The sequence below is a fragment of the Callorhinus ursinus genome, unplaced genomic scaffold (assembly GCF_003265705.2).
Source record: "Callorhinus ursinus isolate GAN/ISIS: 27379988/994484 unplaced genomic scaffold, GSC_fseal_2.0 scaffold10, whole genome shotgun sequence".
In the NCBI taxonomy this organism is placed as follows: Eukaryota; Metazoa; Chordata; class Mammalia; order Carnivora; family Otariidae; genus Callorhinus; species Callorhinus ursinus.
The window spans coordinates 56001627-56027198 of record NW_027397072.1 but is presented as its reverse complement, the minus strand read 5'-3'; the positions used below and the strand labels follow the sequence as shown (position 1 = coordinate 56027198).

Here is a 25572-nt window from a genome sequence, read left to right as displayed (position 1 = left end):
AAAGTCATGAAGTCTATGCGCAGAGCCCTGTGCAAAATAACTGCCGCTGCTGCCTGCCCCGCGTTTATTCCCAATTTATTTCAAGAGAGTCGGCTTTGGGGAGAGTCTGGAGGGGGAGGGAGAGGAATGAATACAGAAAATAAAGCCCGCGGCCGGGGGCTCCTGCCCGCGTTTGTGCGCGTGTGCCCTGGCCGTGTGGGTGTTTGTGCCTGGGCATGCGATTTAATGGAGCGCCTCTCTGCCTCTCCAGTGCGGCCAGAGCTCGCTTCGCGCACCCACCCCTGCCGAGGAGCCTACTTGCTGCAGCCCAATGCATTGTGTAAGACGCGACCTGTTATGGCCACCACTACTTCCGGGTTCTAGCATTCTGGTCGGAATCCACCTCTCCGCCTGTGCAACACACACTTTACACACGCACGGGGACTGCAAGCGGGCAGCATCGATCGTGGCTCCTTTAAGACAAACTCAGACAGACATTTTTTTTAACCCTCCTCCTCTAATCTCCCTCCAGTGCAGCAGTTGCAAAGAGGGAGAGAGAGAGAAAGAGAAAGAGCGAGCGAGAGAAGAGAGAAACTGATTAGGAATTAGGACTGATTCAAGGGAAGCGAGCGCTAGGGCTTTGTGCATTTGAATATTAACATTTGAGGTGTTCTGACCAGAAGAAGACAGAGCGGATGATCATTCATTCACCACGTTGACAACCTCGCCTGTGATTGACAGCCGGAGTGGCAGAAAGCCATGAGATTTGGTAGTTGGGTCTGAGGGGCGCTCTTTTTTTTTTTTTTAAACTGATTTTTTGGGGGAGAGAAGATCTGCTTTTTTTTTTTTTTTGCCCCCGCTGCTGTCTTGGAAACGGAGCGCTTTTATGCTCAGTGACTCGGGCGCTTTGCTTCAGGTCCCGTAGACCGAAGATCTGGGACCAGTAGCTCACGTTGCTGGAGACGTTAAGGGATTTTTCGTCGTGCTTTTAAAATTTTTTTTTTCCGGGGGAGTTTGCTTATTTGTTTCTTTTCACACTGGCCTTAAAGAGGATATATTAGAAGTTGAAGTAGGAAGGGAGCCAGGGAGGCCGATGGCGCAAAGGGTACGTATTAAAAAAAACAATTGTGAAACTCAAATGTGAGATTAAATTGAAACGTGGCTGAAAGACACTGCTAAAAAGTTTCCTTTTTTTTCCTCTGTCTTTTTGAATGAGGCTCCTAAAGCCGTGGCCTAAGAGAGAGAATTTATTCAGTGCATTTGTAGACTTATGTATGTTGCATGTAATTAATTCAAGTAATCAAGTTTTCTATAGATTCCTAACCAGCAGCTATATAAATAAAAATACAAGCTCGGGCAATCATCTGTTTAAAAAACAAAAACAAAAAGCGCTAGATATCTAATGCTATAATGTGAGGGTTCAGGGAGCAGAAGTTTAAAGCTATTTTTAAAGTAAATGAAGCAGCTAGAAACTTCTGATATGTTATTGATTGTGCTCATCTTTTACTATCATTAGAAGTATTTAGCTTTTTTAAGCAAATGACTTTGTCATAGTACAATGGCTTTGGGGGTCGGAAAACATTCATCTTTTAAAAGTGATTTTAATGTGCATGGATTTTTATAAAAGGTAATACTTTGAAAGTTTTTGTTAGAAAAGCCCTGCACTAATTGGATACTAAGCACACAGCTACTCACTTTAAAAATGTAATACTAATTTCCCCAATATTCCTATTTGAATGGAAATGTAGTGAGAGTAAAGTGAGACAATGACAACCCAACTGAGGTAGTTTCTTAAAAGAAAGGGGGTGTCTACAAAAAGCTTTCCTTGCATAATTTGTGTCCTGGCCCTCAAAGCCCTGTTTGCAAAAGAAAGTTACTAGGCTGACACATTTTTCTTTACTGCTTTGGTTCAGGCAAATGTCAGCGTTCTTCCAAACTATTTTCACACCTCTGGCTTTAAGGAGATGAAAGTGGCAATTCCTCTTTTCTTTGAAAATCATTTCACTCTTGGCGCCTCCAGATCTTGGGAAAAGAACTTGCCCGGAATGAAGCAAGGAGAAAATTCTAAATAGCTAAATTTTGAACACAAAAATAATGACAATCAATATGAAAGTAGTTTTTCTGAAGAAGAGAAGATGGAGGTTGTATGTGCATTTGCTTTTGAATTTACGTTACACCTGATGAGTTACATTTGCCTCATTGACTTCTAATCTGGGGGGAAAGTTCATAAGAGTAGAGAAAATAGAATATCTAACTGTTCCAACTATAGGTTTTCTTTAACTTTGAGGGGAAATTGCCCAATTTTAAATTCAGCTCTAATGAAGATGAAAAGCTATGTTTCTCTAAGTTTCACTTATAAGGAGGCCAGTTAGTTTTGTATAATTTAGCAGAGTTTGCCTTGGAAAGCAAAGGAAATGCAGTGTCTTGCAGGACTGCCTAACCCCACGCTGGCAGAGAAATAAAATGAGAAGCCTGTCTGAATTCATGTGCTTAGCTTAGCTGTTCCCATCGTAACTTTTTTTTTTTTTTTTTTAATTCCCCCTGATGGGAAGGGGCTGTGAAACTAGGCGGGTTTGCTGCACTGTCCTGGCACGTTTTATTATTGTGATTTTGAATTTCTTCCTCTAGAGACATGAACGTTTTACCTTCCGCCCTCCGGGAGAATGCCTCCCTTTCTTTCCTTCTTTCTTCCTTCCTTCCTTGCCAACAGGATCCTGAATTTCTGAACTAGTTGATAGGGACACAAGTTAGGGCAAGACCGTTCATCCCAGCTGAGTCTCAGAGGGAATCCTAGAATTTTTACTCTAGATATCATTTTTAAAATAAGAAATCTCAACTTTAGAGGTTCAAGGCCACTGAATTCCGGGTTGAAGGATCCAGCTGGACTGACATTATATAAGCTCGGTGCCCTGCTGTCTCCCCATTTGCCCGCCTGGCCTTCTGAACCTTGTTTTCTCCTGTTTGTCATGCAGTACGACGATCTACCCCATTATGGGGGCATGGATGGAGTAGGCATCCCCTCCACGATGTATGGGGACCCTCATGCGGCCAGGTCCATGCAGCCGGTCCACCACCTGAACCACGGGCCTCCTCTGCACTCGCATCAGTACCCGCACACAGCTCACACCAACGCCATGGCCCCCAGCATGGGTTCCTCCGTCAATGACGCTTTAAAGAGAGATAAAGATGCCATTTATGGGTAGGTACAATGGGCAGCAGGTTAAGTAGTAGAGAGGGGATGTTTCTTCTATTTCCCTGTGCCTTTGGTAAAAGGAAAGCCAGAGCTCTATGGCTTGGAGGTACACTATTTGGTAACTTTTCATTTGCATTGCATGGAGAATTTGCGGGGGCAGCCTGCCATCCCGGACGCCCCCCATCTGCACACACCTCAGCGCTTGCCCAGCACCCAGCTCTGCCGAGGCCGTGCCGACGAAGGGGGTCGCCCTGCAGGAGAAGTTGCCAAAGGCCCCTCGTCCCCTCTCAGACCCCGGCTCTGTAGCTCAGCGGGTTGGAGTCCTCGGTTGCTCGACTTCGCTGGGAGAGCGTTGGGGATTTCTAAATGTAGGCGCCTTTGTGTTGGAACGAAACTTTTAGTTTAAGGGAAAATCTTTTAAGCCACTGATTGTTCTGACTTGCTAAGTTTACTCAGCAACCGTATGCTGGCTCGGCCGCCGCACAATAAAATCAAGGGAGGACAGTTGCAGGTCAGGCAAGGGGGAACATGTTTTGCATTTAGGGAGTTTGACCACCATAGGCAAGGAGAGAACTCGCTCTGAGTTGTTATAGACATTAAGAAACTTCTAGCCGTTTTAGTACTTTGTGTTCAAAGGCGAAACCTGCAGGATTTGGAAGTAGGTGTGGGGGTGCTCTCAGGCCAGTGTTGTTTGCAGACTGTGGTGTACACGGTGTTCTCCCAGGCCAGTCGATTAGACCCAGGGCTGGTAAAATCCTTTGAAAGTCACTTGTGCCTACTGTGTGCTCATGAATTTGGAGACCTCATTTTACTTTGCAGCAACTTTTATTTCTATTTATTTCTTCTTTTGAAAAAAATCAGGCCACACTGACCCTCCCCAGCTGAAAACCCTTTCTGCTTTATCTTCTGGTCCCTTGTGCGATGGGCTTGTTGAAATCCCAGCGTTCTCTCCGCAGCGTTAACTGCAAATGGTTTAGGCTCAGGGACAGAACATTTGGGGAAGCTTTGAAAAGGACCCCAAACTGTTAAATTCCTGGCTGGGCTGTGAGAGCTAATAAAAGACTTGAGACACCTCCTTGAGCATTAGTAGAAGCATTTTTTTTTTTTTATGGGTTTAGATAAGCGACATCTAGGCCCCTCGCTCGCTATTCTAGCTGCTTTGCCATTCCGCAGAGACAAAAATGAAAGGCTTTACCGCAGGAACATTTGAAGGAACTTTCTTTGGGGGGCAGTGGGGCCATTGGCTAAGGGAGGGAAGTGTGCCGGGAGCTGAGGAGGAGCCTTCCTGCTCTCCGAGGGCCGTGGGGTCGGGATCGGTAGGTGCAGCCCTCTGACAGTTGGTCCTGCAGCCATAGAGGTCCTTTCCCCAAGTTAGCTGAGTGCCTGCCACCATGATCCCCCCGAGTCTTGGGCTTCGCAAGGCTGCCTTGGAGGAACCTACTTGAATGAGCCTTCCCAACCCCTACGCCCACCGCCTTTCTTCACCAGGTCCTAGATGTGCCGCGGAGGGACGAGGGCTTGTCGGGGTGGGAAACTTAATTCAAAATGGCTGCTGGAACGGCTTGGGTTTTATTCTTAGCAAATGTTACCAATTTCTCCGGCCAGATATGCTGAACAGTTCCTCAGATACTGTCCATGGCTAAGGGCCTCCGACTTCGGAGCCCTAGGAGGAAGGGGAGGTGAGCAGTCACCTGGGGGGGGAGGGCGGAGGAAAAAAGTGGATGGCAAAATCAGAGAGGGGGTCCCTGCCTGGAGCTCCTCTGGCTGTTTTTCTTGGGCGCCTTTTTCACTGACTCGGGACTAACCATTGTGTTGTTTGTGACTGTTGTATTTTCTTGCAGACACCCCCTCTTCCCTCTCTTAGCACTGATTTTTGAGAAATGTGAATTAGCTACTTGTACCCCCCGCGAGCCGGGGGTGGCGGGCGGGGACGTCTGCTCGTCAGAGTCATTCAATGAAGATATAGCCGTGTTCGCCAAACAGGTCAGCAAAATACGTGTTTAAAAAAGTAAAGAGAAAAGAAAGAAAGAAAGAAACTCCCTCCCTCACCCAGCACATTTTCAAAAGTAACCAGCAAATAGTCCACCCTAAGCCATGCCTGTGACATCTGCCCTGAGATTTTCCTCCTGTATGAGTGTCCGCGGACGACTTAAAATCACCCATATCTTCCCAACTCAGGCTTCATAACCTAACGCAGAAAGCTCACTCTATAAAATAAAATCACAAACACCACGCGCTGTAGCTGCCTTGGTCTTGGCGAGCAGGGCAGCGTCCTCTAGAAGCATAGTTGCTGGTAGAAGTAACCCTGAGCTCTGGGCTTGTTTTTGGCTTATTTGATTCACACTGAAGTGTTTCTGCGCGGGACGAACTCGGTGTCACCGAGTCCTTCCCGGAGGTTACATCTTTGCCCCCGACAGTGTAATGAGGCAAGAAACTAGGAAGGCGACCAGATTTCAAATGTTCTTTCTCCCCCCCCCTTCTCACTTGTATTTAGATTCGCGCAGAAAAACCTCTATTTTCTTCTAATCCAGAACTGGATAACTTGGTAAGAGCGGACCCCTTACTCCCCTCCCCCATTACCCCTCCCCCCAAGCCCCCAGCTTTGCTTTAAGAGCCCCAAGATTTCGAGGCGGGTCTTCCCGTAGCTGCAAGGCGGCTGCAGACGTTTCCGTCCACGGACAAGTGGTCCGAGACAAGATCCCGGGGAAATAAATTCACCTCGAGAGGGGCCGGGCAAGCCGGCGCGGGGAAACGCGAGCTTTTGTTTTTTATGACAGCCGGGCAGCGCAGCTCTAATCAGCGCGGGGATTTATCTCCGGGCCTGTCAGCGTGTGTGCTTAAACTTTGCGGACTTCCCAGTCCTCAAAGTCGCGTCACGAGGGCAGCAACCGGGCAAGAGCCCCCAGAGCACCAGTATGCTTGAAAGGTGTGCGGAAAGCCGCAGAAAGTTTGCAGTGTGAAAAGCCACACTTTGGGGACTATTTGGAATATTTTCTGTGCACTCCTTACAAGGAAACATCTAGTCGAGGGATGTGGCCCTTGCAGGTGGGGTGGGGGCAGTGGGGCTGAGAAGGGGAAGAGCCATGGGAGAGGAGAGTGTTTATGATCCCCACTTAGATGCTTTGTTGTTGTTTTAGCTATTTTTTTCTCCTTAAGAAATATAAACCTCTAGATGGTACCCAGTCGCTGCTATTAAGTTTTAGTGTTATTGCCATAAATCAAAATAACTCTATTTACTTGGGGGGGGGATAGGCTGGAGATAGTAGAGCTGTGACAGCCAGTTTTCTGCAAACTAGGAATAGGGTGCTGATTCTTTTTGTATCTTTGCAGATGATTCAAGCCATACAAGTATTAAGGTTTCATCTGTTGGAATTAGAGAAGGTAATTTCTCTAGCCTCTTTTCCTTTTGCTTTCTCCTCACCCCCAAACTTGAGGGGGTGGGGTTGGGTGGGGTGGGGGGAGGGTTCTGAATGGCTGAAGTTCAGGCTTCTGAGACATTTGCATAAATGTCTTTCTTTCTGGTAATTAGTGTCAAGGCCAATCTTAGCGTCCATTTCTCTTTGCAGTTTAATTACAATTTCAGCCACTAAAACCGGCATCTCAAATGCCCTAGCCTCGCATTCATTCTTAATACTTTGCTGGCTTTGTATAAATAGTTGCAGTTCTATGCATCTCTCTTGATGTTTAGAATGCTGTTGTGAGTTTGCTTCACAGGTTTTACCTTTGTGATCTCTTCTCTTCCTCTTCCCCCTTTTCTTTGCTACCTCTGGGTGGGTGGGTGAGGGAGTTTTGTTTAGTTTTGGTGAGTTTCTGGAAGACAGTCTGAGAGCAGCGGCAGGTCAGACACAGAGGAGAGGCGGAGGGAGGAGGAGGAGGAGTGGGCAGGGAGTCTGGAGGAGGTGGTGGGGGAGGCACATTAAACCTTGTGCAGAGACAAAGCAGAGTTGATAGTTGTGTCAATTCCTTGAATCTGAATCCTGCACACACCCCACCTTCACACTCAAGAAAGGGTGTGGGATAACATGATTTTGCTAGCTGTTCTATAAATCTCAGCAATAAAAACTTAATGCATTGTAATTCAAACTAACATTAAATTGCAAGCACATTGGGGTTTCTTGTGAGTTTTTGCATGTCAGTGATATCTGAGGCCTGTAAGAGACCGCTCCACTTATACCTAAATATTTTGAAGCTTGCTTTTTCCTTTTTTTAAAAAATCAATTTGGTACTTTTTTTGTGGCTCTAGGTGTTTTTCATATCAAGAGTGCTGGCAATTTGATTTTCTTATATTTTTTAAAAGTAACCTAAAATATGCTTCTTATGGGGAGGATCCCTAATTACAAATGTTATAAGGACTTGGGCTGTCAGACATATATCCTATGCCACCATAGTACTGGTCCTTTGGAGGTATATATATATGTGTGTGTGTGTGTGTGTGTGTGTGTGTGTTTATATACACAATCACATTTTCCCTTAGACTCATTGGAAAAGAACTTATGATAAAGTAAGTGGATGAAATTAAATAGTTTACCTTAAATGTCACCCACGCAGGTCACCTCTCTAATGGCCACGGCCCTGGGAGCAGATGAATTTAACACGGGTGTTGAATATGTTGTAGCCTGTGAATCATCTTGTCACTGTCAATTTTCTGGGATATCTCTATTTTGCAAGAAAAGAAAGTTATTCCTAATTCTGGATGCGTCTGGGGGTCTCTGGAGGACAATTGCTCTGTGTTTCCCTATTTGGAAGTTTGGATCTCACAAGGGGGGTGGTTTGCACTTGTCAATGTCATTTATGCACTCCTGATTATATTTCCATTTTTTTATTTCTGTCATAATGTAGGTACACGAATTATGTGACAATTTCTGCCACCGGTATATTAGCTGTTTGAAAGGGAAAATGCCTATCGATTTGGTGATAGACGATAGAGAAGGAGGATCAAAATCAGACAGTGAAGATATAACAAGATCAGCAAATCTAACCGACCAGGTATGCGCTTTTCAATTTCAACATCCCTAGAAAAAAAAAAATCTGTATGCATATTGCTTGCTGGGTCACTACCACCTCCTTTTATTATTTGCATATGATTAAGTCCCTTTTAGATACATTTCCATCGAAATGAAAATTTTTGAATAATGTGGCTATTATTGCTTCATTAAGGCTGGCTCTGGGATTCGACCTGGAGAGATGAGCTTGTAAAAGCTTTGCCTGCAAACTTGACCTGTTTCTTGTCGCTTTTAATTTTTGTCTTTATTTTATTTACCCTCTATAATAATGGGAGTGTTAACTGCCAGTGACCGCCTCTGATTGTAGGGCTTTGTTCTGGAGCATTTTTTTCCCCTTCTATTTCGAAGAAAAGAAAAGTGTAGGGTCTGCTTATTTCTTATTTTATTAGGAATAAACCCAAGATAGGTGGTCTAAGAGAGACAGCGAGGGTTTGAAATCTAGCAAATGCTGGCTATTTTCTCCCTGTCTATACGGTTCATTAGCCTGTCTTGTCAGTTTTCCTCGGGCGAACGCTTCTAGACCTCACTGAGCATTGCTTTGTGCAGTGCTCGCTGCAAGCTCGCCCATTTTATTGTACTTAATAGAAAAAATAAGACCAGGCCGAGGTTATAAAAACAGATAAATATGGACGTTTCTCCTCCTTTCTACTCATCCTCCAGCTGGTACGTGCACTGGGCCCTCTAGGTTGGCAGCTTTTGGGAAGTGTCAGCGTCAGGGGCACCCCGGCGACTCCCTCGGTGTGGCGGTGGGGGGCCTCGCCCCGCCTTCGCTCTCAACTGCCGGCCCTTGCTTGTTCGCCCCCTCCTCTCCGGTCCTCCCTCCAGGCCCTTCTTCCGCTGCTTTGCTAAGTGGGGATGACTTTTATTTGGAGTTGCTGGGGGGATTTCTCTCCCTCTCTCACCCTAACGCCACTGTTTGCTCCCAGTCTCTCTCTCTCTCTCTCCTGTCGCTGCGTCTCTGGATTGGCCCAAAGAAGTTGCAAAAATGCAATGAAAGTGAAAACCTGAGGAGCGGGTGAGATGAAACGGGCTCAGGACAGTTCTCCGTAGCGAATTGCTGCAACGCGAATAGAGATTTGGGTTGCGGGTCTCCTCTGGCCTCTCCATACATGAGTGAAGGCCTAGAGTTGTTTCTCTTTCTGACTTGGCACGTGAGTTCCGTCTTGGGGTGGGGGGGAGAGATCAGCCTGCCTTTGTTAAGCCAAAGGACAGCCAGTCATGCAGGGTTTTCCTTTGCAAGCTCTGCCATGATCACTGTTGGCTAGCCGCTATCTTGTAGAGTCCTTGCAGGAGTGCCCGACTCCTGGGTCTGTCTTGGTGTCATCTTAAAGTTTTCTTCTCTCAACATCACCCTTTTAAAATAAATTCCCAGTTTGGATTTCTCCCGGTAATCCCACGACAGAGGCCGAATTCCTCCTTTCCCCAAGAGCGGTGGAGGGCAGGCAGAGCTGAGCTTTAAAAACGCCAACGCGCCCGTTCTTTACCATGATTTGGCAAGTTGCAAACTTTCGGCAGTGTAGACGAGAGCACAGAACAGGCAGTCTGCGCAATGCCTGTGCGGCCCCGCCGAGGTGGGAAAACTGCAGCCGGCTCCCGCCCCAGCTCGGGCCCTGCGGGCTGCCGGGCCTCCCGCCTGGTTCAGCCCGCCAGCCCTTGCCCTGGAGCTGTTAAATGCAGATTCCGTTGAGGAACCCTCGTGTAGCTGCTGTTGAATAAAAATTGTAATCCAACAAGCCTAACTAGAAAATGGGATTCTAAGAGCTCTGGAGTGCTGGGTACATAAAGCTATTTGAGCAAATTACAAGAATCGCTTAGGGGCATGAATGAAATCAACACTTTAATTGCCTCCAAAATGAAGATTTATACCCCATTTTCTCAACGAATCATTATTTTATTAAAGCCAAAGATAAAGGACTAAAGCTATGGGTTTTATTGGGGGGGACACAAAATTGATATAACATCATTGAATTTTCCCCCGCTCCTTCGGTAAACTTTTGTTACACAGTTACCTTAATTTGAGATATGCAGATTCGTAGGCAATTGTAGTGGATAAAAATTCGCATTTTATTTTCCCTCACCTAAAAAAATGAGAAGTGTTCATTCCGTCCCCACCGCTTACTGGTGGGCTTCGCAGCTTTGGCTCGGCTCGTGGCGCTGTTGGCCAATGCGCGTGGGCGCGCTCGCGTGACCCCTGGAGCTCCCCTCGGTCTTGGTCAGAGGGCAGCAAACCCAAGTTTGTTTTTCCTAATTGTCCGCTCCCCCGGAGCCAGGAGCGAGCGTGCTTGGGCTCTCTTTGGACTGGGAGCGCACCGCGCGGGGCGCACGCGGGACCTAGCCTCGGCCCCGGAGTGGAGTCCCCTGCTCTGGGAGGTGGGGAGACAGACCAGGCCCTAGGGCCGCCCGCTGATAGCCAGTTCTCCGGACCGAAGCCTGCTTGCAGGTCCCTGGGGTTGCTGGACCCTTAATGCGGCGCCCTGGGGGCTGGGCCCAAAAAGGACGGCCTCGCCACCTGTCTGCGAATGTGGCCCAGCCAGTTTGAGCCCCCGCAGAGGGTGCGCTCCAGGACTGGATGCTTCAGGTGTGGTGCGAGCGCAGCTCCTCGTTAGCTCATTAACCCCTCTGTCTCTAGGGCCTACTGGCGGCACGGTTTATTTTATTTTACTTTTATCCTCGGAGGGCGCGAAGGCTGCCACCCGCGCAGGGACTTTGGATCGACGACTTTGATACCAGCCGGTTTCCCGGAGGGCTAAGTCGGCGGATATCCATTTGGCCTCTTAGTGATGTGTTTTTTTTTTTTTTAATTTTTATCAGATTAAGACGCCAGTAGAAGCCGTAATCTCGTTTCCCATCCCCGCTTCTGTGTCCGTCCCCCCCCCTCCCCGCCGCCCACTTCCACTCCCAGACCCCGAGGAGCCAGGCCTGAGAGTCACCTCCCGCGGGCGCAGGCCTCCCGGGCGCCCTCTCCCGACGGCCTCGCTCCCAGCTCCGCACGGCGCTTCCGATGCCGGGAGCCTGGGGGCAGGCGAGGGGCACCGGGGGCTTCCGGGCCTCGGTTCTCGGCGAGGACCAGGCTGTGCCCCGGGAGCCGGAGCAGAGAGAAACGATGGTGCGAGGCGTCGAGGCGAGGGTTGAGCCTGGTTGTCAGTAGAGAAGGAAGCGGGCCCGTCGGGAGGCTGGACGCCTGTTTGGGGGGGTTCAGGGTGGAATTGGGGGCGTCAAGAGTGGTTAGGCGGGGAAGAGCCGGGCCTCCCACACGTTAGATTTTAGGTCTCGCTCCCACAAGGAGCCGTCGAATGAAGTCTTCCTTCCCAGGGCTGTCTGTTGCTCGCCACTCCTTGAATCTAAGCATTTTCCACTCCAAGAACCAGTCCAGAGAGTGGAGAGAGAGGAGTGAAGAGTCTCCGGGCCCCTAAGGCCGCCTCCCGAGGTGGCCACGCCTGCTCGTAGCCAGCGCGGACTAGATGGGCCTGTGTTCGGGCGCCAGCCCGGGTTTCCCACAAGCAGCGGGAGGCAAAGAAATGGTCCCTTTGGATTACAATTTTTATTCAACAGCAGCTCTCCGGGGGGTCCTCAGCTGAATCTGCATTTAACAGCTCTTGGGCGAGGGCTGGCGGGCTGCACTGGGCGCCCTGTTGCATGTTAATCCAGATTTGTGCCTGACATCTGGGGAGAAGTAATGTGTCTCAAGGAGATGGAACCAGAAAGCCACGCACGCCAGGCAGGTTAAATGCCAAGTGCTGCTAAAACTCCCAGGGGAGGAGAATCGGCCTCCGGGGCTGTGCGTCCCAGGCTGGAGAGCGCCAGGCCTGGGGCCTCGGGGATCCGGGGCAGACTTGGGCCAGTGAGCTTTGGTTCCCAAGTGGGCTAGGAAAACCCTGGTGGCGATTGCTTTATTTTAGAAGTGTGGGGTGTTGTTTCTAAAGCATCTTTTGAGTTAAAAATTCTTAAAACTGAACTTGGACTTGACTGAAAACGCCCCCTCCCTGCAAAGTCGGGTAGGGATGCATCCAAAGGAGATTTTAGCTTTCTCTTTTGGGGAGGTGTTATGGTAAGGAATGGGGTTGAGAGGGAAGGGACAGCCTAATGTCCTTGATGAATTGGATTTGCTGCTTTAGAAAAAAATAGATGAGGCCACTGGATATTTACTAATACTAGAAATGCAGGCAATTTGTTTTCATCCAATAAGAAAACTGGCCACAAACAGCAAGAGACAGGAAAATGGTCCCTTTGTCAGGTAGTTTGTTTCTAAATGCTTACACATGGACACATCTTATTTAAATTGTAAATACTTCACAGGCTCCCAATTAATGCCTTTGTCTTGGAAACTCTCAGTCCGCAGGCTTTGCATCGATGGGGGTCTTAGATTCATCTAACTTTACTCTTTGATTGTTGTTGTGGGTCTTGTGTTGTACTCTTAATTCCTTTTTTTTTGAAATATGTAAAGGGAAATTATGGCAAGATTCTCTTTAATGATTAAATAATAAGGTGTTGACTGCTTGTCACTACATTGGCTAATTGGGATGTTCATTCTAGGCCCTTTATGGCTTAGTATCCTTTGAATTAAAACTTAGTTGCTTACCAGGTGTGTTTTTATTGTTGCTTCTGATTGGCTTTTTAAAAATTTTAATTCCAGTATAGTTAACATACAGCGTTATATTAGTTTCAGGTGTACAATATAGTGATTCAACAGTTCCATATATTACTCAGTGCTCATCAAGATAAGTGTACTCTTAATCTGGTTGGCTTTTAGCATGTATCTGTGTGAATTTTCAAAGTAGGGATGTACTGATTCCTAATAGGGGCACTTAAAAAACATTTTAGGAAAAGCAAGTGAAGAATATATGCAGATGGGTTGAGGTCAGTTACATTGTTAAATTAAGTCTAAACGCTAATACTACAAAAGTTATTCCCTTTTCATAGTGCATCTCTCTCTGTCTCTGTCTCACTCTCTGTCTCTCTCTCTCTCAAGTGAAAGTCCCCAGTGCAAGTTCCATAGTTAATGGAAAGCAATGATACCAATACCACTTTGTACAAAGTAAAGCCATAACAGTAACTATCGTTCAGTGATTTAACTAGCTCTGCAGCAATAGGTCACTCAAATAGCAATCCCTCTCCCACCAGAATGACTCCGTTGCTCATGATTTGGAAATATATAGAGTGGTTTTGTGCACTGTTGCTATTGGTCCTAACTTAGAGACTTTTCTTGGAAATATGGAGAAGCTTACATAGTAGAGGAAGATGAGTAGAAGGAAGAAAAAAAAGGATTAACATACGGGCACTGCTTTCAAAAAAGTAACAGATATCATGCTGTAATTGCCCAACTTTAAAAAATAAACAAATTTTAAATCATATTTTCAAACCCTTGTATGTTTAAATGTTAAAATGTTTGTCATACTCCAAAAGATTTAAAACACAGCTGTTGCTGGGTGAGGGAAGGAAAATTATGCAGAAAAAACTCCATACACTTAAAAACAAAGACGATTTGTGGCCCCACAGTAGAAACAGGCTTATTAAGGTCAAACAGGCTAAAATACTGACATGAGGCCTACTGTAGTAAAACTAGCATACCTTCCCTCGCAGGTAGACTGGGAGAAACCGTGAAGAATGCATAACAAGTTATATTAAGACACTTGTCATAAATGAAAATATTGTCAACATGAATTCAAATGAAGTATTTTTGTATTGGTGATGTTATGCTTTCCATTGCAATAACAATATTTTCTTATGAAACGTAAATATGTCAAACAAATGTGAAATGCTTAAGTTTTAATAAATGATCATTTAATCATCAAACACAACCAAAGTATGTATACAGAAACTTTTAAAGGAAAGTCGGCACACTGCCAAATTCCTATAGAGACTAGCAGGGAAATGATCAAAAAAATGAACACAAAATAAGACTTCCTGTAAGAAGGTCTATAACTCAACATTATTTGACTCCACTGTCAGGGAAACAGTTGAAGGATAGTAAACTGATACCATTCTCATTCATTTCTGTTACACAGTCTTAAATGTTTGTAGTGGTAGCGTTTTACGTGGCCCTTTTTGGATTATGATATCTGTCATATGTGTATCAAAGTATTACTTGAATTTACATTATAATTGAAACAAAATTTTTTGTCATTTCTCCTGAGTGCAAAAATTTAATATATATTTAAAAATCATATCAAAACTATGGGAAAGTATTCTTTTACAGATAAAGATATAGAAGTAAAATACATGTGACTCTGTATCTGATAGTTATACAGATGTCAGACTTGAAGGTTTTCAAAATCCCAAGTGAAACAACACTGCTGTAAATCATGTATAGCTTGGTGTTCTTACTCAGCAGGACCCATCAGCATATAGTACCTGTTTTAAAAGTTAGAGTCTAAAACAAAATACAGTCTTCCAATTTGAATTTTAATAGTAATTCCAAAATTTGACTTTTTGGGATCCAGTAAAAGTTTGGCTATTTTGCTATCCTTAATATTTGTGAATAAACCTTACGTGTATAAAATCAATTATGAAAAATTCAAGCAGATGAGTGTGTGTATGTGGTGTAAAAATAAAAGGACGTTCTCACCGTATCCTTAATTAAAAGTGCCATGATTTCAGGGGTATAGGAATTTGGAAGAGCTTTTTGGAGTCTTAAAACAGCCTCTCCAGGAAGTATACCTATGTTGGGCAAATTGCTGGATTTCCCACACTTGTAAATTTGACATTTTAATAAATGGTACAGAGGATACCTTTGGAAATAAGCAAGAATATAGTCATTTAAAAATTTGTCACTAGAATCCAATTTCAATCAATTTAATGCATTCATGTGTGCAGAATTAAAGCAATTGGCAACACTTTACTAGACTCTCTCTGAACACTTTTTTATTTTTTCCAAATAGCATTTCTTAATCTAGGAAATATATTCTTGTTAAAGGAAAACACAGGAGTGCACATCTTTTGAAATTGTTTTATATTTCTGGACTTCTTAGTTAAGAATTCCTAAAATTGACTAAAACATACCATTAAAAGTTTATTCTCCGGTGGAAAAAAAGCTTAATTCTACACTTATTGAATTACATACCTGTTATTCATTGGCATCATGAGTATATCCAGTTAAATACAAATTATAGCCTGAACTAAGTCATTAACCTCTTCAAGATATGCAATAATCCTGCTATCAACTTTCCATGTCATATGCACCACTGTGTATGCCATAAACTAATGGAGGATAAATAAATTGTGAAAACAAGTCCTATATTATTTATAATCCTCAAAAACACATTTCTATAATTGATTCTCCCATTGGTACTTTTCATGACTCCATTTACAATTAATAGGATTTATAATCATGAGGTAAAGAACCTGGAGTGTGAAATGTTATGGTTCTTTAAAAAACTTAAATGAAATCATAGTTTTCCTCAAAAAGGAAGTGCTGTTACTATTAATAAGTTTACTAAGTAATACTCTTAAAATCACCATGACTTTTTATGAGTTTACCAAGTTTAAGCAACATTCTTAGTCTCACTACTTTTTTTCATTTTGACACAATACAAAGTCTTAAATTTTACAATGGATTTAAACATACGTTATTTTGATTCATATAGAAGATCATGGTAGGTGGATAATTAGCATTTTGAGTGATATTAGAATGATTCCCGGACAACACGTAACTTGGAATTAATTGTTGCTAATGAATTCCCATTTCTCTAGATTTTTTCCTTATACTTTATAACACCACATGATTAGCATGTTTGTTATTAGTTGTGAATATTTGGGTTGGTGGTTATTAGTTAGCAAAGCAGGGGTCTGGTTCTTTCTTTCTAATCACTTTTTTCCCACTGTTTGGTAAACCTTATAGGCCTGAGATTTGAACTTGAAGTAGTTTGCTAGGTCTTATTTCCCTGTTTGAGTACCTGGTGGGCTATTACCCACACGTGGGCTTATTTCCCGACAAAGGTGAACAATGTTACTCACTTCAGAACAGGAATGAGTAGAGACCAAAGTCATCAAATACAGCCAACCTGTGCTTTACAATTAGGAGCAAAACTGAAAACTGTTGTTCTTGTTTGCCTTCCCTAGGGCTCTGAATACGTGATATAAAGATTCATATCAGCCCTTTTGTGTTCTTCCTCTTAAGGCCTAAATGTTTATTTTCAGTGATTGTATTCTTAACGGATAGTCCATATTTGTTCCCAGACCTCCACGGTTTGCATTTTATTCTGCATTTGCATTCACATTATGTCCCACAGAAACTCTTTTAAATGAAGTGTGTTTATGACTATTATGAAACTCTGGAAAATAAAGTTTATAATGAAATCGACATAGTCATCAAAAGGACAATGAAGGGAGCAATTTGATGTAAACCGAGTGTTTTCTTATGCCATCCCAACTTGTAAAAAGGCTTATCTCTTCTTTTTTAAAAAATATTGGAAGCTGAATGAATAAGAATTTCTTTGACAATAAAACTCCTCCTAATGTCTCCATAACTATTTGGATGTGTTCTCGAACATTAACTTAATTTGATAGACAAGCTATAATTAACTGTGACCTATAGTGTTTTCTGTTATTCAGAGACTATTCCTTAGCGATTTGAAAACGTAATTCCCAACTAAATGGTGTACAGTGTCTGACGTTCTAAAGGCCTACTTGTACCATTTATGAGAAGTGGAAATAGTTTGTGTGTCTCTAGGGCTTCAAAGGGAGAGTCTTTGAGGGTGGGGACTAACAATTTTTACAATGTCAAATCCTAGCAAACTAGTGCAGGTGGGCTTTGGTGTTTTTGTTTTTGTTTTTGTTTTTTTAAGGTAGCCTTCCTTTCTGTTCACTGCAATGTTAAACATTATTCACAGGGAAGAAAAAATAAAACCACTGTGTTTCATGAAACAAAAACTCATACATGACATTTTAAGTCTAGTTATTTTATTGATCATAAAAAGCAGTAGTGTAGAGAGAGAATTAAAAATTGCAGCAAATAGGTGGGATGCTGAAATCAGAATAAAACTTTAGCAGTAAAATTAAATCGGGTATTTTGGGTTCAGTTGAACCACTGACTTGAAAGTTCCCACCAGATCTGGAATCATTTTAAAACCCCTGTTTCAGAATATTTTAGTGTAAGAACTTTGTGATAATTCCCCTTTGAACATTACTTTCATTTGAAATTGTTCTTTCAGAAGAGACTCAGTCTCATGAGTAGCCACCCTGCCCTTCACTCTTGAATAGTTCAGATACATGTATTATTTATTTACACTGTATTTTATACATTATTTATGGGAAATATGCTATAACTGTACAGAGCATATGGAATTTATCTTTGAGAGATATGGGTGGTATCTCCACCCAAAGTGGCGTAACCCTAAGTAGATAATAAGGTTACCCTCAGTGTGCAGATAAATAGCGTCTCTTAGAGCGTCATTATGTGTTTGTATGTCATAATTCCGGATGCAAATGCATTTTTCCATCTTCATTTTAATTGTCATAGTTTTCTTGGTTCTAGCTTCTGCCAAAGGGAATCAGGAATTTTGCATTTTGAATTGGTCTTGGTGATGAATTTATGTTTGAGGACAAAAAAAGATATTGAGGAGCAGAGCATTAACCCCTTTCTTTCTTTCAGTGTGCTTCTTTGTCCCTTACTGTGTTTACTATTTTCTGAAGAATATAAAATTTCATGAAATTTTAATGCTAGTTGTGTATTTGGTGGCTTGGCCTATTGTTTCACCACATTTGGGGATTTTGTAAGCTGTGTTCAATAACAAAATCACTAAGAAAAATATCAGACTCCTTGTGTCCTGCACTTCCTTGCGCAGAATAATGGAGACATCTAGACTGTGCTTGTTCTGTGCATATCAAGTGTATTGTTGGTGTTCAAGTATTTTTTATTCTGATAATTATTCAAAGCCAGTAACAGTCTGCATTTGAGCGAGTATAAACATTTTTATTCTGGAATTTGGAATTTGCAGCAACTCAATTTTATTTTCCAAATTACCCTACCATTTCAATTAGGTGCATTGTTCTTCACTCTTCTGTTTCGACATTCTGAAGGTTTGCTTGCCACCCTAATAGTGAGTTGTTTGAGTGTTTAATATTTATTGAGGGCGTGTAAAGAACGTGCCAGTAGAAAAAGAGGAGAATAAAACATTAAGAAATCAATTATGGGGCTTTTCTTCACTTGTAGTATACTTCTAATATTCCACATACTCAATAACTGCTAAAATAGTATGAACAGCCTCAGAATAATAGCCTTGCATTATGGCTAAAGAATGGCATTCTGATGAACTGGAGTCTTAAAAAGTGAACCAACAGTAAAACTCAGACTCCTGCTTCTTGAATTCACAGCCACCTTGGTTGATCTCTCAGTTAAGTGACTTGAAATGTAGAGAACTTGGCCATTCTAAGAATCAGAAATGTAAATGAAATTCCAAAATGCCGTGAGAAAGGCCTTTCTGATGATTTCACCAAAGGCAAATGACGAAGGAAGGGGAGAGAGAGAGCAAGTTCAAGGATTCAAAAATCCTTGAAGAATGACAGATACTTTGAAAATACAATTTTGTTAAAAATATAAAAAGCTGGAAGTGCTTCTGAAAAAAACATAGGGAAATTAGAGAATACCTTCTAGCTAATTGTTAGTGGAAATCAGTGGTAAATGTAAATTTCCATGATTCTTTTGTTCAAAGTATAATGCTATAAGGAAAAAAACCAAGAGTATATCTTGGCTGAATGTTTTTTTTTCCTTCCTCACATCAAAATTGTGGATTTTCTGATTTGAGAGTTTAGAAGTAGAAGAGATTTCAGAAACACTTGAGAGAGAGCAATTAAGTGTACTGATTGTAACTTTTAGTTACACAACCTCCCAGGCTGGGAGTGTTTCAATAAAAGACATATAACTTAGAGCCAGAGCACTGGTGTTTGACTCTAGGTTTTGCTGGGAGAGGATAGGCACTGCTACGCCATGAGCCTCAGTGTCATCATCTGTAACATGGGGGTTAAAGAACCCATCATATGGAGTTACTGTGACAACTAAATATGAATGGATGTGGAGCATTTCAAACCGGAAATCTTAAATAAACAGCATATTAAATGATATTTTATCCCCTTGTATTCTGCCCAATCTTCAGCAGCATGAGTTTGATTTGGGGAGGGAAGACAGGGTGATTGTTAATGAGGTGCTATTTTATAGACCATTTTATAATCATAGAGTTTAAGGAAAATGTCTTTTTAATTCTTATTAGGCAGGGTACTATTATTCTGATTTCCTCAGAGTGTAAAAGGAGACTGGGCTCTCGGTTGTGTTGCTGAGATAGTACAGAGAATCACTACAGATACGCTTTCAGGTTGAACCTGAAGTAACAGTTATGTGCAGATCTGGTGCTGAGTACTTTTCTCCACATTTCTGAGTGCAAATGCTTCATGGCTAGTGGCCAGCTGCTTACAAGGTCTTATTATCTACTCGTGCTAAGGATACAATGTTTTCTGCATTATCGGGATGTTCTTTTTGCTAGGATGGTTGCCTAGAAAATTTGTGGTTTGAAGTTGTTTTATATAAGACACTTTTGCGTTTATTTTATCTTAATTTGTTTGCAGACTGAGGAGCACTGAACACTGAGTTTCAAATGTAAAATAAAACATTGGGAAGCAAGCAGTCTTACAAAAGGGATTTTATAACATCAGATAATACTGGCCTATAATTTACAGATTCTTCTGTCACTCCTAAATAGAAATGAGAGAAAATAATCTGAATTTCAGCAGAAAGCTCTCAGAAGATAAATAAGGAGTATGGTTTGAAATATTTACATACAAATATTTGGAGATACAGTGGTGCCGGTTGGATTAGAGTGTTTGTTTGTTTAAACATTTTAATTCTGAATTACAGTTCACAGGTATTTCAGGAGTAAGAGTATATAGAATCGTTAGTCATTTAATATAAGGGTTTACTTTTATTAATTGCATGCCAGCCAGAATACAATGGCACAGGAAAAGGAGAGATTATTGAAACATAAATAAGTATTTTTACTAAGATTCCTAGTGTAATAAGGCTTTATTGTCTCTTCCGTTTATGAGATTTTTCTCCGCAGCAGACTGCTTAGTAGAATTTGAACATTCAGGCCACCTGAATAATTTCTAAATTACTCATCTACTTTCCAGTTATGAGGTTTGGGTAAAACTGCTTGTTATCCCTTGGTAGTAGTCTCCCTTTGGTAGTGATTATTCTTTTCCCATGTTCCTGTTGGAGGGTACCTGCCCCGTGTAAGAATCTGTGTTATCTTCCGAGATCACAGTGGGATCACCATGAGATGTTGCTAACCTCAGTTCTTGATGTAGACAGATTGGGCCGCAGGTATCAGTGCTGGGTGAATTTCAGGAGGAAAACTTTTGGAATATTTCGGGTGGTGTTTTATATCTGTAGATATTTTCCTCAGCCTTGTCGATTTCATTTTTTAATGTCATGGATGAATTAATTCCGCTCTGCAGGTCAGGAACAACCTGAGTGTGTCAGAGTTGAGTCCTAAAAGATATCAGGCCGTGAAAGTCAGATCTTAAGGAGCACAGGGAACGTGACCCAGAGTGCTGGGTCTAGACTCTTAAGGCCACTGCTTTCACACCTGCCACAGCAACCAGCCCTGGAGCCTGGGGAGGGGAGAGAGGCACGGACATTGGCAGGAGAGCAGGCAAAATATTTAAGGGCAGGTAGATTTTAAAGATGCATCTGGCTGCCAAACTGCTTTAAATTTCATCACAGCATAATTAAAAACATTGAAGTTAGTTCCGTTCCACATTCTTTTGCTTTCTTCCTCATGCACACGCTGTGTGTGGGTTGCTGTGTGTATGGGAGTGGTGAGTGTGCACGTGAGTGTGCACTGGTGCATCTCCCCATGTCTGAACCTGAGGCTTCAGGGATTCCTGGCGCTCATACAATCACCTGATACAAAACTTTTCATTTAAAGATGAAATTACTCCTTGGAGAATTTTCACCAAAGGCAAAAAAAGCACAAAAATTCTTCTCCTCCTCTCTACATGCCTCATTACACAGAGATAGGGGATTCGGTGTTTGAAAAATTATAATTTTTGTAGGTTTTATTTGTGGTACATGAAAAGTGGGAAATCTAGAACTCAATTTAATGGACACTGTCTCTGCTTTCACAAACTACCCGCCACTACCATTGCACGATCATATATATCTAAATAAATAAACACACATATATATATTTAAAGTAATGCATCAGAGTTGCTAAGTTTTAGGAAGTTTTCAGAAATCTACCTTATTGGATGCTGAATTAGACACCCTCATGCCATGTGTGAAGATACCAGCTGGCTCCAATGTGGTGAGCACCGTAACTAAGGAATAATTGGATAATTATTGAGATGTGTTTCTAGATTAAAAGTTCACAATGGCAAATATGGTAGGGCTGGAAAAGGAAGTGTAGTGTCTTGGTGAGAGCTGCGGATGCTGAGTGGGGGTGCTGGATTTCCATTGTCTTGCCCCTAATTTACCATCTGCCCTGAGTCACCAAAATTACCCGTCAGGCCTCTGTTAAGTGGGTTAGTAATAAGCACATTTTATCGCGGCATTAAAAAGGGGCTCAACAAGAACTCTGGCAGGCCTACAGACTTGGCAAAGGAGAAGGAGTGGGGGTGGGGAGAGGGAAGGAAATGAGAAAAAGGAGGAGAGTCGAAGGAGAAAGTCGGAAGAAGTGTGTGAGGGAGATAATCTTGTGAAGAGTGGGCCTCCCTGCAGCCGGCGTGGGCCACCCTGAGGGACACCTCAGGCCACCACCAGTCTTCACCCAGCACAACACTCACCTCCCCGACTTTATCATCTTTCAGCGGGATAGAGTGTGGACTTAGAAAAGGTTTCACTTCCAGACCTTTCCCAAGCACATTTTAATGTGGCCCCTGAATCCTCAGCCTGTGTGCACACTCTAAGTATTAATCTGTGAGCTTCTGGTATTTAAAAATATCTAAAAGCTTAAAGGGTAAGAGGACAGTTTCACTGTGTTAAAACAAAATGCACTGCCCAAACTTGTCATGCTTAAATGAATTTGCTTAATGATTTCCAGGGATTTTTTTTTTTAAGAGATCTGTGTAAAGAATTTTATACTTTTAATCTGAATGACCCGAATTTGAAGTTGGTTAAGTATGGCCTCAGAGGAGTATGTTTTGAGAAGAACAGTGTTTACCCAGGGCTCTAGCAAAGTGTGGGTGCTGTTTGGTGGTTGATTGAGTTGAATGCTTAGACAGTACGTTTGGATTATCCAGTGGATGCAGATGGGGGCCACCCAGATTTTTAAATAGGACCTTTAGCCTGCCAGACTTCAAATAACTCATTAATAAAGAAATCCTAGGATTTCCAATTTCTCAACTTCAAGTACACCTTGGTAAACGTGTATCCCTTTTCATAGCAGTACCTGGACCCCTTCTCTCCTCCTCTCTCTGTGTATGAATCTCTCTGGTCCCTTTTTCTCCCATGGCATTGTTGATTGGGAGACATATAAGTCATCATTTCCACTGAAGTTCTGTGCCTTTAAAGGTCCTGAGAGACACTGTTGAGACAGAAGTGGAAAGTCTAGGGGAGGGGACTAATTAGATGTGGCCACCCTGGCTGTGTGTGTGACGGTGGCCGTCACCGACCCTGTCTGCCATGGCTCAGGGACAAGGGCAGACCTGTGATTGTGAACGTCTCTACGGACTGTGCAGGTGTGGGAACGTGAGTATGTGTGTGCAGGAGCATCATGCACCTTGGTGCGTTCCCCGCATAGACTGGCGGCTCCCCTGGTCTGGAGGGACTGCATTGTTCATTTTGGGAGACTAGCCAGCTCTTTCAGGCCACTAGAGATCATTTGCTAAAGAGACCCTCGTGGTTTGAAAAAGTGAATGTACTTCCCGAAGAGGAAACCGCCTATGGATAGGTGTAGACCAACTTCACGTTTTTAACCTTGTGATTATTTCATCAGTTTCTACATAGCTGCTAGCTGACCTCTTCAGAGTCAACACCACCAGACTCTCATTTATCTACCTTTTTGAATGGGACTGTTAGGGTAGAAATTTTTGAAGAACAAAACCCCACTATTTTTGGGCTGGGGAAAGAAATGATTCTGGCATCATGCTGATGTGATAAACGACCAAGTGAGAAAATATGTCAAAGTGCTTTGTATACTGTAAAGCAATTTATAAATATTAGGCATCAAATCAAACCTGATGGGGTGGGGAGGAGCAAACCACCTGTAAAATCATGTTATTTGAAGGTGAAAATAAGATCAGTGTGCATTCCCTGAGCACACACCAGCTGGGAGATAGCCCAAGGCATACCAAACTGACACTAAGTCAGCTCAGGTTAGCTATTCTTTCCAGAAGGTCTGTAAACTGAATACACCTGTATGTAGATATTTCAGGTTTGACTGGGTCAACCTATGTCATTACATTACAAACTTTAGTAGCTGTCATTCGTTGAGTGCTTGCTGCATGCCTGGAAATATGCATATGTTATGCCTACAGAGGATTATTATTATTTTTTAATTGAAAGGTGATTGACAGAGGTGTCTTTTTTGGTCCCCATTTATGGATTAGGATATCAAGAGTTAGGGAGGATGTGACTTGTCTAAAACCATGTAAGTGGTGCAGACAGATTTCAAGTTGGGATATGGCTACCCTCAAATTTCCTTTCTTTTGACCATGTTATACTGCAACTGAGTATTTATATATATAATATATATTATATATATTAAATATATATATTAAAAGATTTTTATATATTATATATTACCTATATGTAATATAGGTAATATATATGTTTATGTATAAAATATATAAGTGTGTATTAAAAGATTTTATTTCTTTGAAGGGGGAGGGGCAGAGGGAGAGAGAGAGAGAGAATCTCATGCAGGCTGCACACAGAACAGGGAGCCTAATGCGGGGCTCAATCCCACAACCCCGAGATCATGACCTGAGCCAAAATCGAGTTGGACACTTAACCAACTGAGCTACCCAGGCACACCAAATATATATATATATTTATGGTGGTGTGTGTTTGTGTGAATGCAAGTGTATGAGATGTTTTTAAATTATACAAGTCTTTTTCAGTTGTTTTATGATATTTAATATTGGAGATCACAGTATCAGATGACAGTTTAATGCCAGAACCTTCTACATATCACTTAAGTTATTCATTTGTTCATTCAGAAATGTATTTGTATTTAATGTGTTACAGACAATTTCCTGGGATGGAGGGCATAAGAATAAATAAAACACAGTTCAGGACTTCAAAACATTTATAGTGTAGAATTCTACAGGTCATCATAAAACAATATGGGAGTGAAATGATAGAAGTGTGCATGAGGTGCTTTGTTTGCATCCTGGGGCAAGTGTGTGTTTGTGTGTGTGTATCAGGGAAGGCTTTCTGGGGGAGGTGTTATCTGAGCTGTAATTTAATTAGCAAGTAGGAAGTTATTAGGGGCTGGGGCCAGACGGGGTGGTGGTGGGAGAGGATGACAATTGGTCTGGAGGGACAAGTAGAACATATCTGTCAGAAATCACACACTGGAGCACAAGGAACAGGTTGAGGAATGGTCCTCAGGGGGTGGACTATGAGGGCTTACTCTATGAGGGCTAGGGACCCCAGATTGTAGTATTCTATAGGCAGTATGGAGCCGTTCATTCATTCCACAAACATTTCCTGAGCGCCAGCCAAGTGCTAGGCACCGAACTTGATAGGCAGATGCAATGGCAAGCAAAACTGACCAGTTCCTGTCCTCAATTCTAGTGGAATTGAACTGGGAAGTGATTTGACTCAACTCTTTAAAGCGGGGAAGGCCTGAACAAGACCAGCAATCACTACGTGAAAAATGAGAGATTTATTTATGAACTATTTAGGGGTAAAAGTGAACAAGACTTGATGACTGATTGGCTGTCTGGGGGAGGGGGGAGACAGGTGTCATGGATGATCCTCAGGTTTATACCATGGATAGATGGGGGTTATACCTATTGGGATCAATAACAAAGAAGAATGAGTAGGACATTGGTCAGAAGACAAAGAGTTTAGCTTTGGACTTGTTGAGTGAGGTGAACATCTTTGCGTGGAGAGGGTTTAGCAGGTAGTTGGGCATACAAGTCTAAAGACAAAAGAAAAGATCCAGAGACACGAATTTCGTGGCATATGGGTGAGAACTCAAATTACGGTAGTGAAAGGAACTTCTAACGAAAACATGGAAAGTGATATGAGGACCAGAAGTTATGCCCCAAATGAAGGCATAGATGGAAAAAGGATGCAAAAGATGGAGAGAGGAAAAGTTACCAATGGATAACTTTATTCAGGAGGAAGGATAGTTTGGGAAGTTGCAGTTCATCTGTTGGAATATTGGTGGAACAGTAAATGATGAATGATTCAGGTTAGTTCCTTAAGCCTTGACTGAGTGCTGAACATGCACCATA

At 42.7% G+C, this 25572-nt stretch overlaps 1 protein-coding gene across 2 annotated transcripts in view; it reads left to right on the top strand.

Annotated features, from left to right (window-relative positions):
- The first annotated feature begins 341 nt into the window (after positions 1-341).
- MEIS1 (Meis homeobox 1) overlaps positions 342-25572 on the top strand; it is a 132079-nt gene continuing 106848 nt past the window's right edge. The window contains exons 1-6 of one of the 2 annotated variants that reach the window (XM_025868570.2): positions 342-1084; positions 2952-3178; positions 5014-5155; positions 5667-5717; positions 6503-6553; positions 8012-8158. In XM_025868570.2, the coding sequence (XP_025724355.1) occupies positions 1073-1084; positions 2952-3178; positions 5014-5155; positions 5667-5717; positions 6503-6553; positions 8012-8158 (630 nt within the window). In that variant the 5' untranslated portion in view covers positions 342-1072. The remainder of the gene's footprint in view (positions 1085-2951; positions 3179-5013; positions 5156-5666; positions 5718-6502; positions 6554-8011; positions 8159-25572) is intronic. The other variant, XM_025868568.2, reaches the window with a different exon arrangement.